At 55.0% G+C, this 17,968-nt stretch overlaps 1 protein-coding gene and 1 long non-coding RNA gene across 6 annotated transcripts in view; one reads left to right on the forward strand and one right to left on the reverse strand.

Moving 5' to 3' along the window:
* Positions 1 to 8,073: 8,073 nt before the first annotated feature.
* LOC140251951 (uncharacterized) lies at positions 8,074 to 10,558 on the reverse strand. 5 transcript variants are annotated; one of them, XR_011903496.1, is made up of 4 exons: positions 9,898 to 10,558; positions 9,588 to 9,771; positions 9,190 to 9,268; positions 8,074 to 9,045 (listed from the first exon to the last, which is right to left on the reverse strand). It is a non-coding gene; the product is annotated as an uncharacterized lncRNA (long non-coding RNA). The 5 variants fall into 5 exon arrangements; XR_011903498.1 differs by having other exon boundaries at positions 8,782 to 9,045; positions 9,669 to 9,771; positions 9,898 to 10,040; XR_011903497.1 differs by having other exon boundaries at positions 8,782 to 9,045; positions 9,669 to 10,040.
* A 460-nt stretch (positions 10,559 to 11,018) lies between these two features.
* PCDH19 (protocadherin 19) overlaps positions 11,019 to 17,968 on the forward strand; it is a 52,580-nt gene continuing 45,630 nt past the window's right edge. The window contains exons 1-2 of the mRNA XM_072335399.1: positions 11,019 to 13,460; positions 16,350 to 16,677. Of these exons, the coding sequence (XP_072191500.1) occupies positions 11,320 to 13,460; positions 16,350 to 16,677 (2,469 nt within the window). The 5' untranslated portion in view covers positions 11,019 to 11,319. The remainder of the gene's footprint in view (positions 13,461 to 16,349; positions 16,678 to 17,968) is intronic.

Below are 17,968 nucleotides of genomic sequence, written 5' to 3' on the forward strand. Positions count from 1 at the left end.
GTTCACAGCGTGGTAGAAAACTCCGGAGACACACTTGATTCAAGTTAAGGAACTTAATCATAGTGACAAAACCACCCGGGGATTTGAGCTTCATGCGTGTTGCTCTTGGCTGCAGAGGATGCTGGGGGGGCTGACAGCCCTTGCTGAGGGATGGGACAGATGAGCTCACGATGGTCATTCCAAAGGAGCTGCTCAGTGATTGCCATCAGCACGTGCCTCTCCTCACTCACCCCATGAAAAGCCCATGTCTCGGCACCACGCCGGCTCCCTCATCGACAGAAGTTATTAACAGGATGGAAGAACTTCATCCAAATGCTGGTTTATTACTGTGTGGATGGTGTTCCGGGCAGCCTGATCTGGTGTGTGGCAGCCTTGCCCGCAGCAGGGGGCTTGGAGCTCAATGATCTTAAAGGTCCCTTCCAACCCAAGTCATTCCATGGCTCTATGACAGTTTCATACCTCTGTTCTACTAGATGTTCAGCGCTGCTTCAGACCCTGGGCAGCCTGAGCTGCAGGGGACAACCAGCCTGCTCCTTTCCTGTAGCAAACCCCTGCAGCTCTGTCTGCTTCCAGCACCAGCTGCTCCTGCTGGGTGTATACAGGGAGTGGGGTGGGGGCTGCGGGGGCTCTGCTTGGCTCAGAGGGTTGTTATCATGGGTAGGGAAGTTTGGGCACATGGGACAGCAAGAACTGGTGAGAGATGACTGGGAGCTTGGAAATGGAGGGGGCTCTGACGTGTGTAGATGAGGTGGGCTGGCTGCAAGCTGCGTGAAGCTGAACACTGGGATTTGGGTTTGTGCCCCTTGGCCCAGTGTGTGGGGATTCCTGGGAGAAGTCAGCTGCAGGGATCAGGTTCTGCACGTGTGTGCTTCTGTCCTCCCTAAAGAAAGCACATTTTTCTTGCTTACTGGGAGTTCCTGTTTGTCATTTTTATAAATCAGTGTTTATTGGCCTAATTATTGTAAATGCAGAGCCCAATAAAGGTGACTGTGATTGCAATATCTGGTAATGAATTTTATAACAAACCTGCTGAGCTTGAAAGCTGCCAGCAGGAGAGACATTATGTCAGGTTAATGACAGAGAGGAGAAATGCTCCCCACTACGCTTTTTCCAGAGCATGAAGGACCTCTGGGGGAGGCTGCTGAGGTCCTGCAGGGTCCCCTTGTGCTGCTCCCCCATAGCTGTGTGATGACACTTTAGGCATCAGGATGGGGAGGCACGACCCCGCCAGGACTCAGCCCTATGCTGGACACGTAGCCATGAGCCAGCAGCACCCAGAGGCGCTCCTCTGGCTTTTTCAGTTCCCCATCTGCCTTAATCCCACCATGCAAATGCCGAACGTGAGGCGCTGGGAAAGCAGCTTAACCAGCACCTAAAGCTAGCTCAACTCAAACTGCTGTAAATAGATTAATTTAAAAAAATCAATTGAGCTCTGCAGGGGCAGATTTTCCAATAGAGATGCACATCAGCACTCTGCTGTCTGCTCCCATCTCCTGCCCTGTTGTGGAGAGCAGTGTCCCCTCCCTGCCCTGATGCCCCCAGCTTGGTTGGCCGCATGTGGGGCTGCCCCACAGCCACTCCAGCCCCCTCCCTGTGCATCCAAGGAGTGACTTTGCTGGGAAAGGAGTGCTGCTCCTGGAGTGCGGTGGTGAGGGACAACTGTGGGCTGCTTGGGTGTGCTTAGGAAGTCCCAGGTGGCGATGCTATTCAATATGATCACAAGCACGTCTGATCTCTGGCCAGCACCAAGCTCTGCTGTTTCCCAAAGTCCCCCAGTTTGGATCTGGATCTGCATTTCAAAGCCACGAATGCTTGGCTCTGAGCTCTCGGTCTGTTACAGCTGTCAGCTCTGTTGAGCCCGGGTCGGTGCTGTTCTTGGTCTGGTCTGTGCCACTGCAGGGATCGGGGGGACTCTGCCAGTTGGGATCAGACCAGAGCATGGCTTCATGCTGCTCCGTGCTGGGCTGGCAGGGTCTGACTTAGCTTTTCCACCAGCAAGAACCTCGTAGAAGAGGAAAAGAATGAAGGCTGGAAAAGAACATGTTTTCTCTTAAATAATGCAGAGAAATACGGAGGAGGAGGTTGTACAAATGTGATTTAGCCCTTTGTCCCTGTGTTATTTGCTCCCAGTCGTGAGCGTGCCTCATCTGCGTCCCGTGGGCTGGGGGAATTGCTTGCCCTCTGCAATGTGCAGGTGCTTGCAGGCACCTCTCCCAACTGCCACCAAGGGGCTTGAGCCGCTTGTTTTATATCTTTCATATTTGCTTGGCATCTGCTGCGTTTGATGCTGCTCGATGTGAGAGCAAATTGCATTAACAGAAACATATTTATGGGGACGAGTTGAGGGGGAGGGAATCGTGCTCCGAAGCTGCTTGCAGAAACTGTGCTGAGCTCCTTGGGGACTGCTGAGGTGCTGGGCAGGAGGCACCCAGCCCTTGGCCTTGCTCAGAAGCCAGGGTGAAGGGCTCTGGGGGTGCTCCCTCAGTACTCACTGCCCTTGTGCCCCCCCATCAGTGTCCTTGGGTCTCTCGCACTGTGCCCCGGTGATGTATCTGATGGAAGCAAGAAGACAGGAGTGGAAGGCTGGGATACATGGCTGCGCTCTGCTAGCTGCCTAGGATATTGTCAGGGCAATATCCTGCCCTGCTCCACCTTTGAGCAGCGATGTTTCATTAATTTGGTCGTCTCTGCCTGTGCTGATACAGTTGCAATATTGCAGAGGTTCCTGCTCGCATCTCCCCGAGGAGGAGTGGGATTCAGGCAGCAGCAGAGCTCTGCCCTGTGCAGTGCTGTGAGCCCTGCGGCTGCTGGAGGGTTCACGATGTCCCGCGTTTCACGGATGCTTTCAGGCAGCAATAATGATACAACAGCTCACACCAAAGCAACTGGTTATTATCATCCAACCCTCCGAAATCGCAGGGAAACTCAGCGAGGTCTAGATGAAGCCACGTCCCCATACAGACACAAGGATGTCACGTTGCATTGGCCAATGCCAGCAGACGTTGAGCGAGTGGCATTGAGCATCACTCCCAGTTCTGTGTGCAGGCTCCCTCCCGGGTGTGGGAGTGACAAATGGTGCGATCGATGTTGAGGCTGAGCTGTGCTGTAATCTTGCTCAGCCCCGCTAAGCCCAGAATTGATCCAGATCTAATCTCACTGATCCTGGGCAAACCCAGGAGCAGATCCAGATTCTGATGTAACATATCCTGTGCAAATCCAGAGGAGCTCGATCAATGTCTCCGTGTCATCACACCGGTTCCTACTCGCTGTGAAGGGGCTTATCTGCGTTATCTGCTGCTCTGTGATGTGTAATGTGATCAAGCTGGGCATGGTCCCCTTGGGTCCCCTTCCCAGGGCTGCAGTGCCCTGCTCTACCTGCAGGGAGGCAGCGTTCCCATGAGGTCTGGTAGGAAGAGCAGAATTCTGTCTGGGGATCAGTGCTGTGGATGTAGCCTACCTGAACTTTAGTAAGGCCTGTGACTATCTCTCAGAGTGTTCTGGAGAAGCTAGCAGCCCATGGCTTGGACGGAAGGGAGAGGAATTGGCTGAATGTGAGCCAGTGGTGTGCCCAGGTGGTCGAGAGGGCCAATGGCCTCCTGACTCATATCAGCAATAGTGCATCCAGCAGGAGCAGGAGGTGGCCATCCCTCTATACTCAGCTCTGCTGATGCCACAACTCAGTGCTGTGCTCAGAAATGGGCCCCTCACTATGAGAAAGACATTGGGGCGCTGTGGGGTGCGTGCAGAGATGGGCAATGGAGCTGCAAGGGGTTTGGAGCACCAGCCTGGTGGGGAGCAGCGGAGGGAACTGGGGTTGTTCAGTCTGGAGCAGAGGAGGACACAGCATGTCCCCTCCCTTTGCTGCATTGCCCATAGACACCAGCTCTGCAGCCCATGGCATTGGGATCCAGCTCATCCAAGGGAGCGAGCAGCAGAACCCACGTGTGCCAGTCAAGGGGCTTCTGCTGCAGGGCCCTCTTGCAACTCTAATAAGTTCAGGAACAAAAAGCAATTACCTTCTGGGTGGAATTTCTCCAGCCTTTACTCAGCCCACTGGGGAATTTGGCAGGCGCAAGTACTGCAGTTTTATTCAGCTATTCCTGAGTTATACCCAGCACAGGGAAAATGGCACGTCTCACAGCTTGATGTTTTTCTGATGTCTTTATTCTAATATGTATATATATATATATATAAAGAAAAAAAACAGACCCCAAAGCTCTCTCTTCAAAACGTAAAACCTGTCCTTAGCTTAATTCAGTGGAGACTCAAGCAGCTGCTCCTGCATCTTGGAGAAAAGAGGCCTAGTGCTGTTAATGTGTGCTGAGATTGGAGGCAGGGAGATGAAAGCGCTGCTCCCCATGCCCGAGCTCTGCGGGGATACGGGATGTGGAAACAGGGCTGCTGGCAGCACCAGCACCCCGCTGACACCACTGGGCATTACGGGGTGCCCTGCAGCCGGGCACCTGGCTCCCCAGGAGGAGGACGCAGTGCGGGTTTCTATGGCAGTGCACGGCAGCAGTTCTCCTTATCGCTCCGACCTGATCGGGAGAAATTGCTTTTGTCAATTTTAATTTCGGCTGAGCTGAGCAGGATAAACAAAGGGAGGTGCGGGCAAAGCAGATGGTTTGTCACAGAGCACAGAGCAAGCAGGAAGACTGCAGCTTTTTATAGTGTGTAATGGCCTTTCCTCGCATCGAACTATCCATCACCGTGCGGCTCCTGAAATAACCGCTCCTGTGCGATGGATGTGAAACACCCCAACGTGGCAGCAGGTCTGGGCCGTGCGGGCTGCAGCAGCCCTGGCAAAGGTGGGGAGCACCCACAGCCCTCCCGGACCCACAGCAGGGGATGTGGCCACGCTGCCCGTGCCATGGCACTGTGTCCTGAGCAGCTGCGGAGATGGGGTTATTTTTTGCTTGGAGCTCATGGTCTCTGAGCACAGCGCAGATTGGTGGATATTTGTTTCAATAAGAACCATGCTGGTGTTTGCAAACCCTTTTAAATTGCTCTCAGCAAGCGCTTCTGCATCTGGAGAAAAGCCTGCTTGTGGAAAAGCCTGCAGAAAGAGGAGGTCTCAGAGCCTGACGTCCTGCCAGGTTCCATCCTGCTGAGCGCTGGGGCCGCAGCGGGGCCAGCGATGTCCCTGAATGCTGACAGCCCCTGTGCCAAAACAGCCCCATTAAAGCAGCCCTCTGCAATCTCAGATACTGTGCAAATAGGAAGGGAAAATAATCAAAGTAGGTTTGAAGTTTATTAATGAACAGAAAGAGGGATAAACGTATCCCACGAACCATTTGCTGCAAATATGCAGAATACCTAAAATAGCTCCGGCGGCTGCTGGAGCTCAGGTTTGTGCCCTAAGCCATGACAATCTCCATACATTCGTGCTGGCAGCAGCCAACCCTGCAGGCTGAGCTGCTGGTGGCTGTGATTTCTGCAGATAGGCGCTGCCAGATCCGAGCCAGAGCATCGCGCTTCCACACATGCAGGCAGGAAATGTCCCCCTGGGGGACAGAGGCCTTCTGCTGGCTTTGGTGGTGCAGGGCAGGGGCAGCAAGGCTACATGCTGCTTTTCCCTTTCAGTGTGGTACTCACGTGGTGCACTGGGGTGAAGGGAGATTCCTGCTCCGTCCCTCTCTGCTCTCTGAGTGGGGCAGCAGCGATTGCTGTGGTGCCCCGTCCTTGTGCAAGTGGCACACTGCTGCTCCTGAGTGTTTTAATGCAGCTCCTTCGGGTGATGCCACATCTCCCAACGTGCCTCCCCTCTTGTTTGTAGGGGAAACACTCCATTTCCACGAATGCCCCTGAATGATCCCCTATAGGCGATCGCATCACCTATAAACAAGACAAACCCGGAGAACAGACGCATCCCCTACTGTTAATAGATTAAAATTATAGATGATCACAAAATAGCAGAGTACAGAATAAATATAGCCGTGATGTAAATTACTTTTCCCTCTATTTCCTTCCATTAGCCAGGGCCCATTTACCTCAGCAGAACGCTGTCCCTGGGAAGAGGCTGGGCTGGATGCGGAGCTCGGGTGCTCTGAGTGCTGTTAGGGGCTGTGGGATGCAGCACGCTGCTACCTCCTGTTCTGTTCAGGAGAGGAAACAAAGGCTCTTCCCATCTGATTCGTGCTCTTTTGTCCTGGGCACCTCTTCTTCTACAAAATGTTTTGGCCAGCGGGTCAGTGAGGGAAGTTTGCAGCATTGGCAATTAGACCTTGTGATACAGGAGCAGACCCTCAAACAAGATGATCGCTCATTCTACCAGGCACGGCTATCCATTATGGTTAATAAACTACTGCATAAGTAATTCTCAGCCTGATCCAAACGATGCATCTGGCTGGACTCCTTTCTACCTTCAGCCTCAGGTCAGAAGGTACATCAGCATCTGCAGACAGTGATGTTGGTGGCTGAGTGCACGGACAGCCAATTTCTTCCCCTTATTCCCAAGGGTCAGATGGGCTCAGGTGCCACTGCCAGCTCCTGGCTGCGTCCTGCTTGGAAGGACAGAAACTGGTGACACTATTGTGCCAGAGCTGGGGACACAGTGTGTCTCTACAACCGTCCCTTGGCTCTGGGTGCTGCGGTGGCACTGTCCCAGCAGTGCTGCCTCCTGCCCGTTGCTGGGACTGTCTCCAGGTAAAAAGCAAGAGAACATTTGGGAGCTGTCAGCACTCCACCAGTGCCAGGTATCTAATTTTGGCTGGAGGGAAGGAGGCAGCACAATCTATTTCCCATCCTACAGGGTCAGCAGCAGACTATGGAGCGATCCAGGACGAAGAGGGGCGACGAGAAAAAAATGCAGAATAAGGGATTTCATCATGTTTACAACGATTTTGAGGCTCCTGCTGGAGCTGCTGCGCAGGGTGCTGCCCTGTGTGCATCAGCCATGGGGCAATGCAGGGTGAAGCTCTGAGTACATCCTGCACATCACCGCCCTTCTCTGGGGGGCTCTGTTCCCTGGCTTTTGGGTCCAGCTCACAGCTGGGATGCACAGCAGCACTCCGCTGTGTGCCGATGGCACCGACTGCAATGTCACTGTGCTCGTTTTGCTCCCCTCCCTCTCCTCTCCGTGCTTTTAATCTTTGCTTAACTTGTTGTTCAGGCAATTGCATGGCATTTAGTGCGCGGTGATGTGTGTTTGGGGCCTGCACTGGAAATGCAGCTCATTATCTGGAGTGGATAATATTAAGCACTTTTCTCTGTTGGCCATTTGATCACAAGGTTATCCTGGTTGATGGGTTTATACGCTGCAATTGATTGCAGGGGAGATATTCAGCCGGAGCACACGCTTCCCACAGGTGTGCTGCCGTGCCGCGATGTTGGGGGGCAGGAGGGATGTGGGGGTGATGGGTGGCCAAGCAGCCTGGTGGCACTGCTCAGCCCCACTCTGGGTCCAGCTCTGTGTGCCGAACTGCCTTCACCTTCCCAAATGGAAGAGGCTCCAGGGCACGGTGGCCTTTTGCCTGAGCACCACACTGCCCCAGGGCCCCCAGCTCTGCTGTTCCCTCCCCGCCCCCCCAGACCCTCTCTGCACCCCCAGCACTACACCACGCTGCGGGCCGTGCACCCGGGAGGGATCCGGTGCGCTTCCCCTGGGCCAAGCTCAGTGCAGAGCTCAGCCCTGCACCTGCCACTATTTTAATATAGGCTCTAAATCAGATTAGAGCTGCCTGTCTGGCGCTCTGCATGATGCGCTTCGTGATTATTCAGCATTATGGAATCTTTGATAAAAGATGCTGCATCGGTGGAAGCGAATTAAACTATCGAGCGATAGGAGCGGATCGAATCCCCCAGAGCTGTGCCGCTGCCCTTTGGCTCTGCCACCTCTCCCCGCACCAATGGTGGCTCAATGGCCGAGGCGCTTTGCTCTGAGTTTTCCCATTTCATCTCTCTCTGCTGCAGTGGTTTTTTTCTTCCCTCTCGTTGGCTGTGATATTAGAAACATTGCTAGGGGAAAGAAAACAAAGCACAGACCTACACCGTAACTCTGACACCCGGATGCGTTGAAAAGCTTTCAAGTTTTGCAGAACTGGATAAGCAAAGAAAGGAAAAATAAATAAATAAATAAATAAACCTACATCATTTATTTCCTTTCTCTGAGCAGCTGAAAGGAAAAAGTGCCAGAAAGGAGAAAAACAACACTTCACCAACGTTACCTGTGGAATTAAAAAGGACGGCCCTGAAAAAAGAAGAATTAAAACTGATAAAGTTTCTCTTTGATGTTTCAAATGAATTTGGAGCGTTTTGTGTGCGGGGTCTCCCCGCAGCCTCTCCCCACACGTGGCCTCATCCCTCCACCCATGGAAGTTTAATGGCCCCCCGGGCTGGCAGCTGACACCCGTGGCTTCAAGGACCCATGGCTCAAACGCAGAGGTGTATTTCTGATGGGTAGAAGAGAGACAGCAATGGGTGCTGGGCTGGGAAGGTGCCATTCGCATTCGGGCTCAAACAAAGGGCTGCGAGCTGCGCCGTGTGCTTTAATTACAGCTTTCCTTATCGTACAGCATGGGCAGGAGTAGCAGCACCACCTTCGGTGTGAGGTGCCAGCAGGGATGGCTCCAGCTCCCCACCAGCTGCTGGGGGCTCAGCCTCGACCTGCACATGGGGCCTGGCCAAGTGGGGGCAGGAGGATCGGATGGGGCAGGCAGCACCGTGCCGGCCGTCCTCTCTGGGATCACAGAGTGGTGGGAGCGCTGGGCTCATTGTGTTGCAAGGAGCAGAGTGAAGCGTTCAGATTTCCAAGCCAACGTGTGGCATCTTTATTAATGTGCCTACTTGAGTTCCCTGGGACGCGATGTTTTCTCCTCACCCCGGCCATCCATCTGTGCTGATACCACGGCCATTAATCCACGTTGGTGACAGCACTCGGCCCTCCCGCGGGGCAGGGGATGCGGAGTGGGGTCAGGAAGTAGCCCGGCCATGAGCCCATCGCTGCGCCCACCCCCTGCCCCTCTTCATTGCCAAACGGAGGGGAATCTGTTCAGATCTCAGAGCCTTTGCCCACCTGCCTGGTGCCTCCATCACATCAGCAGTTTCCTTTATCGCAGCAGCAGAAAGACACGCAGGCAATAAATAAAACTCTCAGACTCAAGAAGGAAATATTTCAGCAGAAAAAGAGCTGGAAAAGGAGGTGGGTCCCTGCCCAGCCCCTGCTCCTCCTCGCGTCCCCTTTGTGCTCACCTGATTCCCTCTGCTTTCCATATCTTCGCTGCACAACTTTCTCCCTCCGGGGAAATACGTCGCAGCTCCATAATTCCCACTGTCAGCAGAGGAGATTTTTTTTTTCCCTTGTGACATTCCACCTCAATGCTCCATTCTTTCATTTCCCATCATCCCTCTTGGTGATGCCCCTTGCCCCGTGTTAAATAATTCCTTCCCTCCCTCCCTCTCTACACCAAACAACTTCTATAAGGCTCTGTTTGCCTCCTGACATACAGCTCTTACCCAAGCAATATAAATATACATATAGGTACATAGATTTATTTGAACCTTTGAGCCTTCCTTCTGACCTTGCTCAGTCCGTGCCTTTGATCATTACCTCCAACCTGTTGCCAAAGACAGTTCTACATCCACCTCACCTGGGGGGTCTCAGCATCCTCATCTCCCCCAGCCGTGCACCTCCATCTCTGGTCATTCACAGCCGAGTTCTCAGCGCCCACCTCGTTTTGCTGTTTCCTGCCCATGTTTCCAATCTTGCTGGGCTCTTCCGTGTTAATTTTCCACGCCTGCTGGAGCTCGAGGCACCTCCCAGCACAGCATCATCTGCCAAGTTCATTAATGCGCAGTTTACTCCCTCTTTCCAGGTCATTAACGAGGGTATTAAATGAGAGCAGACCTAACCTAGATCCCAGCAGTACCCCATCACCACCTCCCCCTGTTTCTAATTACCCTTTGTTTATGAGCCTTCAGCCGGTTTCCGATCCGCGTGGCACACTTCAAGCCATCAGAATCAATCGTTCCGAGGAAGGCGACACGAGCGCTGCAGCAGTGTCCCCACCCGCCCCTTCCCCACCTGCTGCCTCCCTGTCTCCAGGTGCGGGAATCCCGTAGGACACACGGCAGGAGCACGAACGCCACCGTTATCCGCGGCCACCCGAGGCGGGATTGTCCCCACGACGGTGTCCCCGGGGCTGTCGGGGGGGATGAGACCCCCGGGGGATGCCGCTGTCACGGACCGGGCTGCTGCCCCCCGCGCGGTGCCCGCTGTCGCTGCCGTACCCGCTGTGCCCGCAAGGTGGCGCCATTGTGCCTGCGAAGCCGCGCGGGCCCCGACGGCGCTCCGGCTCCGCGCTGCCCCGGGGGCTCAGCCGCTCCCCCCCCCCGCCGGCCCCGACCCGCAGCCCTTCCCGGCGCCGCCCGGCCGCTATCGACCCGCGGCTTCCCGGGGCGGTTTGCCGCAGAGAAGCGCCAGCACCCGGCCCGCCTTTAATTGTTATTATCGGTGTGTTTTCAACCCCCCGGGATCCTCTTGGCTACAACTTCGCAGCTAAAAGCTCCGGAGCCGCTCCCGGCAGGGCCGGGTGCCGCTGCCCGCAGCCGTAGGGGGCGACCCGAGGCACGGAGCGGCGCTCCGAAGTTCGTTCCCTACGCGCCCGGCAGCAGCAGCAGCAGCAGCAGCAGCTCGCCGCCTTCCGCAGGCAATTAAAGAGCAGCAGCGAGCTGTGCGCGCCGCCCGCGCGGGAGCCGCAGGTTGCAGCCCGGCAGCGCCGCTTCCCGCGGTGCCGCGGCGCCTCCAAACGCGCTCGTTGCTCCGGACCGACTCGTGCCGCACCCGGCGGCTCCCGGCTGGGCGCAGCTCCGCTCCCGACCGCGCCGCTCCGCAGGCCCCGCCTCGGCCCCGCCCCCCGGTCGGCAGCGCGGCTCGGAGCGCTCCCATTGGTGGAAGAGCGCCGCGCTCGCCCCGCCCCCTCGCGCCCATTGGACGCGCCGCTCCGTTTCCCGCCCCCGCGCCGCCCGCCCCCGCGCCGCCCGCCGGCGCTCCGGACTGCGGGCAGTGGCGTGCGGCCGCCGCAGCGAGCGCCGGCAGGAGCGGGATCGGGCTCGGCTCGGCTCGGCAGCGGCTCCGCTTCCCGTTCCCGCTCGCCATGTCCGGCCCGTCCTCTGCACCGCCGGCTCCGAGCTGCTGAGCGGGCGGCGTTGGCGTGGACGTGTTGGGGACCGCGGCTCTGGTGCCCGCGGCTCCGGTGCCCGCTCCCGCCCGCCGCCGCCGCCGGGGCGCTCCGCCGGGAGCTGCCCGCATGCGGACGGGCGGCCCCTGAGGCGAGCGGCCGTCGGGGCGCGACGCGGCGGCCGGAGGGGGCGGGCGCGGCGATGGGGGCTCTCCCGGCGCTGCTGGGGGCCGCCTTGCTTTGGGCCGGCGCCGGCGCCCTCGTCAACCTCAAGTACTCGGTGGAGGAGGAGCAGCGGGCCGGCACCGTGATCGCCAACGTCGCCAAGGACGCGCGGGACGCCGGCTTCGTGATAGACCCCCGGCAGCCCACCGCCTTCCGAGTGGTCTCCAACTCGGCCCCACACCTGGTGGACATCAACCCCGGGTCGGGGCTGCTGGTCACCAAGCAGAAGATCGACCGGGACCTGCTGTGCCGGCAGAGCCCCAAGTGCGTCATCTCGCTGGAGGTGATGTCCAGCTCCATGGAGATCTGCGTGATCAAGCTGGAGATCAAGGACCTCAACGACAACGCGCCCAGCTTCCCCACTGACCAGATCGAGCTGGAGATCTCAGAGACTGCCAGCCCCGGCACCCGCGTCCCATTGGAGAGTGCCTATGACCCAGACTCGGGCAGCTTTGGGGTGCAGAGCTATCAGATCACCCCCAATGACCTCTTTGGGCTGGAGACCAAAACACGGGGAGATGGCTCTCGCTTTGCTGAGTTGGTGGTAGAGAAGAGCCTGGACCGTGAGACCCAGTCCCACTACAGTTACGTGATCACGGCGCTGGATGGCGGCGACCCGCCCAACTTTGGCACAGTGGAGCTTAGCATCCGCGTCATCGACTCCAATGACAACAACCCACTCTTCGAGGAACCGGCCTACACTGTCAGCGTGCCTGAAAATGCCCCACCGGGCACACCAGTCATCCGCCTCAACGCCTCTGACCCCGATGAGGGGACCAATGGGCAGGTGCTCTACTCTTTCCACAGCTATGTCTCCGACCGGGCTCGAGAGCTCTTCCAGATCGACCCGCAGAGTGGCCTCATCACAGTCAGTGGTGCCATTGACTATGAGGAGGGACACGTATACGAGCTGGATGTGCAGGCCAAGGACTTGGGACCTAACTCCATCCCTGCCCACTGCAAAGTGACCATCAGCGTGCAGGACGCCAACGACAACCCTCCCCTCATCAACCTTCTCTCTGTCAACAGTGAGTTGGTGGAGGTGAGCGAGAACGCCCCTCCGGGGTACGTCATTGCCCTGGTGCGGGTCTCAGACCGTGACTCGGGGGCCAATGGACGTGTGCAGTGCAAGCTGCTGGGCAACGTGCCCTTCCGGCTGCAGGAGTATGAGAGCTTCTCCACCATCCTGGTGGATGGGCGTCTGGACCGTGAGCAAAGGGACCAGTACAACCTCACCATCCAGGCCAAGGACAACGGTGTCCCCTCCTTGCAGGCTACCAAGTCCTTCACTGTCAAGATCACCGACGAGAATGACAACCACCCTCACTTTTCCAAGCCCTACTACCAGGTCATCGTGCAGGAGAACAACACCCCGGGGGCCTATCTCCTCTCTGTCTCAGCAAGGGACCCTGATCTGGGCCTCAATGGCAGCGTCTCCTACCAGATCGTGCCCTCCCAAGTCAGGGACATGCCTGTCTTCACCTATGTCTCCATCAACCCCAACTCTGGAGATATCTATGCTTTGAGGTCCTTCAATCACGAACAGACCAAGGCCTTTGAATTCAAAGTCTTGGCGAAAGACGGGGGCAATCCCTCTCTGCAGAGCAATGCCACTGTCAGGGTGATCGTCCTGGACGTCAACGACAACACCCCGGTGATCACGGCCCCACCGCTGGTCAATGGGACCGCGGAGGTGTACATCCCCCGGAACGCAGGGGTTGGCTACTTGGTGACAGTGGTCAAGGCAGATGACTATGATGAGGGTGAAAATGGCAGGCTTTCCTATGAAATGGTGGAAGGAGACAGAGGATTTTTTGAGATAGACCAGGTCAATGGAGAGATAAGGACCACCAGAGCCTTTGGGGAGAATGCCAAGACAGCCTACGAGCTGATCGTGGTGGCTCATGACCATGGAAAAACATCCCTGTCGGCCTCTGCCTTGATTTTGATCTACCTGTCCCCAGCCCTGGATGCCCAGGAGTCCATAGGATCTGTTAACCTCTCCCTGATTTTCATTATTGCCCTGGGGTCTATTGCGGCCATTCTTTTTGTCACCATGATCTTCGTGGCAGTAAAGTGCAAAAGGGATAACAAGGAAATCAGGACCTATAACTGCAGGTAAAGAACATCTTTATTTCTGTGTACCGGCCAGGGGCTGCTTTGATTCCTGTGAGCACAGTTATTTTTCCTTTTGCTGTTGTATGCCTGGGGTTTGCTTTAGCAGCAGCAGCGAGCCGCAGGTCTGTGAGATCTCCTTAGGAGCTTTAGAGCACTTCTCAGGGGGAAGAAGCGAGCCCCACGCCGAGGTGAGGGCTGGCATCATTTTTCATTTGCCAATCTGTTGCAGCGGGCGTTGGGTTCTGCTCTGTACAGAAGTGCCTTGGGGACGGATCCACCGCCCCACCTAAGCACCACAGGACCACAGAGTGGCATCCTGGTGGTACCCACAGCAGTGGGGACGGTGGGCCCTTCCTTCCCTCCAAGAGCCATTGTGTGCCCGTGGCGTGGACGTGGCTCAGCCATGGAGGACAATGCAGCCGAGCGGATAAATGCTCCCCAGAGCTTCCCATCCCCAGAGTCGGATGGAAGTGATGGGGACGCAGTGGCTGTGAGCTGGGCTCTCGCAGTTATTTGTGCAGCGCTGCATTCTTTTGCCCAGGCTGAATGTGGGCGCGCGGTCCGAAATGCAGGAGGGCAGGTCAGCGCCGGCTGAAAGGGGAAGATGTGGAACTGAGCCCCTGAATATGTAACAGCCCCGCGATTATTGTCTCTCTTTTACTATTCTCTGTGTTACACAAGTTAGTAGACAAACGCTAACCACACATGAATATCAATCAGATGCCATAAAAGAGCAGCTGCAATGCCTCATAAATGGTTTAATCCTGTTACTAGTGAAATAGCCATGACTTCTCCATTCCTTCAGCACTGAGTCATTTCAGATGGGAGGAATGGAAATTAATTTTGCTCTACCTTTGAAACCTGGCATCGCCTGTGGCCATTCGTTGGGGTGGGAGAGGGGTGGAAGGGAAGGGGGTTGTGCGGTCCTTAAAGTTTTATTTATGCAGAAATAATGCTGCAGAGTTTGATTTTTACACCCCGTTTTCACAACGCAAAGTGCATTTTTAAGCCTTTCTGCACGATGGGGGTGTGGGGGGGGGAATCATCTGCAAATAAAACTGGCTCTGTGCTGTGTTATGGGGAGCTAATATAGCAGATTTCTTGCCAGCTCGGCCCATTAAACACGAATGGGATCCGAACGTATAAAAATCATGTCGCGGTGCCCCTTGCAGCTTCACGCGTGTGTATGGGCGCTGGGTTTGCTGTGATGGCTTAGGGATTAATGAAGTGCAGTTTAATTAAATAATTGGTCAATAGAGAAAGGACAACAAAATGAATGCCTGCGGGAAATAATTGGGATCTCACATTGCCAAACTTAAACATTTAGGTAAACAAAGCAATTAAAGCTTCATCAAGCGTTGTTAGGCGACTCGGCAGTGTATAGATTGTTGGCACAACAGAAATCCCTGCCTTGCTCTGATTTATTGCCGCGCTCGCGGAAGGCGCGGGCTGCTATCGGTGATCAGCAGGAGTCAGCTGCAGAGGGAGAGGGGCGATGCTTCGCCCTGGCCCTGCCTGTAGTCACCAGGCACCCCGTGCTGTGCCTGTACTTGGGCTTCCAGTGCTTTATTTCTGAGGTTCCTCGCAACATCTGGCGGAGAGGCTTCATAAAACGTGCGAATTTACGAGGCACATAAGGTTATACGAGAGAGCTCCTCAGCTTGGTGGCATTTTCATGCTCAGGCAATTAGCTTTCTGGAACAAGAGTATTTGCCCAATATTTGCCTTTCTAGATAAACTGTGTTATTCATTCGTCCTATTATTTCGGCTGCAGCTGTTGTGGTTGGTGGGTTATTTTATAACACATACCAAGCAGAGGGGCAAACTCCTGGCTTTCAGGTGTGCAGCGGTACAAGCTGCGGTGTGCCCTGGGAAGTGCTGAGCTGCCCAGAGCTGTGCGTGCCTCAGCAGGGCTGTGCTGGAAGGAGAAGCCCCAGCTCTCTGAGCTCAGCCTGCAGAGTTAGCACAAGGTGCGGTGATGTTCCTTCCTTATGTTCTCAGTGCTGCTTTGTGGTAACTTCTTTTCCCCCCAGCCCCCCAACCACTGGTGTTATGTAGAAGGCAACAAGACACTTCATCAGCTGATTCTTTTGGAAGGTGGGAAGCGAAACTGGGGAAGAAAGGGAGAGAAAAGCAAGCTTGCAGTTACAAAAAAAGAAGGAAAGAAGGAAAGGTCAGGAAGGATCATTTCTCTTTGCAAAACACAGTTGTTGTTCTCCAATTTCCAGAAGACGAATGCCTTTCCCAGCAGAGGGGTGTGTGTGTGTCAGGGGACGAGTGAGGCATAGAGGCATGGCTGGGGGAGAGATTGCAGTGATCAGGTATTGCCAGGAGATAGCCAAAATACGAGCGCTTTGGATAGAGTGCTAATAAACAAACGGCCTTTGGAGTGCGAGAAATAGAGCTTGCCAGCCAGGGCTGCTTCCGAGTCTGCTTTATTTACTGCTATGGAAAATGAACTGGGAAAAAATCCACTATTCATTTTGAATTTTCATTACCGGGACCAAATTAAATCACTTTTAAAATCCTTATTACGCATGGAAATGAATGCAGATACCCTTTTCAGTTCATGGATTTTAACATCTCCATTTTTCTCTTCTGCAGGCTGGACTTTACTCCCAGTCACTAAAAATCAGCAATTAGAAACACTAGGGAAAAAAAAAAACAAAACAGGGGCATTTCCCTTTAGCTTTTCATGTCTGACCCGAATATGTTGTACGTAGGAAAATCGGTTCCAGACAGTTCTGTGCCACAAGAGCCCAAATGTGACGTAATGTGCGTGACTGAATCCTGCGCGGAGACGGGGCCGAGCCCACCAGCTTTCAAGTGCTCCTTTCAGGGACAGAGTTTGGGATGCTCTCAGCTTTTCCTTTTTCTTCCCTCCCCCAGAATCGCAGAGTACTCCTATGGGCATCAGAAGAAATCAAGCAAGAAGAAGAAAATCAGCAAGAACGATATCCGCCTGGTTCCGCGCGACGTGGAGGAGACGGATAAAATGAATGTTGTGAGCTGCTCCTCCCTCACATCGTCCCTCAACTACTTCGACTACCACCAGCAGACTCTGCCGCTGGGCTGCCGCCGCTCTGACAGCACCTTCCTCAACGTGGAGAGCCAGAACAGCCGCAACGCCGGCTCTAACCACATCTACCACCACACCTTCACAGGGCAGAGCCCCCAGCAGCCCGACCTCATCATCAACGGGATGCCGCTGCCCGAGGTGAGTCCTGCCTGGGTACCGCTGATGGCATCGTGCCGCCGGGCTGAGCTGATGAGTTGGTGTTGCTGAGCAATGGGTGGTGGGCAGGGAGCAAGCGCTTGGCTGGGCGCTCACCTCCATCTCTGTTGGGAGAGATGGGCAATGTTGAATCGCTTCTTGTGGGTTCTGCGTGGTCGTGGCAAGTGTTCACAGGTGGTGCTTCTCCCACCAGGAGCAGCTCCCAGTTGGGGAATGCTGGCGTGGCGTGGCTCTGTGTGCTTTGTAACAGGACTTTGAGTGTGTTGACTCAAAGGAAGATGTGTTTGTTGGATTGACAGGAGTTTTTATGAGGTCCTTAAAGCCCTTCTGGTGCTATCGCTTATCCCACGTCCCGCTGGGGATGCAGCACACATCAGTGTGCTACCAGCGGGTGGTACCAAGTTAAGGGGCTGCCGTGTTCCACGCTGTCCTCATCAGGTTCTCCTAATTCATTGGCTTTTCTGTACATCACAGGCGTCATTTAATGTCGCTTGTTTGTCTCTCTTTGAACTATTGTTTAGTATTAAGCAAAACAATCGAAGGTTTGTCATGTTTCCTGCTTTGAACGGAATAACAAAGCTGAAAAAGCACCTAAAATATTTATGGTTAGTGCTGTTCTGCGCTTGCCGTGCTGGTGTAAATGCAAAGTGATGCTCCTGGAGACTGTGGAGCTGCTTCAGATTCAGACTTGTGCTGTGGAGAACAGAGCCTGGCCTGCTGTGAGACAGCAGGGCTGCTGGAAACACTTGGTACTGGTGGGCCCAATCTTGTACTGTTAATCAGAAAGATGTATTGATGCAGTGACACAGGCTGCCCAGAGAGGTGCTGAGGTCCCCTTCTCTGGAGGTGTTCCAGAACCACAGGGATGTGGCACTGAGGAACGTGGTTACGGGTACGGTGGGGGTGTGTTGGGGTTGGACTAGATGATCTTAGTGATTTTTTCATCCTTAGTGATTCTATGTAGTGGTGAAGCACACACTGACCCCCGGTATTTTAGCATCTGAGCATAGAAACAGTGCTTGTGGATGCAAATCATAGAATCTTGCTCTTCCTTCTCCCCAGACCTTGTGAGACAGGATACATTGCTAAGTGCTGGTACATGGCCTGCAAAAATGAATTTGTCTCTGGTGAGAAGCACTATGGTTTGCTGCCCTGGAGTGTCAGCAGTCCTGGGAGCGGGCGGTGGGAGGCTCCTGTCCCTGCTCAGAGCCCAGCTTCCTCCAGCTGGGTTCCCTCATGAGGCTCTGTCGTGCCCCAGAGGGGTACCCTGGCC

Source organism: Excalfactoria chinensis, chromosome 4 (genome assembly GCF_039878825.1).
Source record: "Excalfactoria chinensis isolate bCotChi1 chromosome 4, bCotChi1.hap2, whole genome shotgun sequence".
Taxonomy (NCBI): Eukaryota; Metazoa; Chordata; class Aves; order Galliformes; family Phasianidae; genus Excalfactoria; species Excalfactoria chinensis.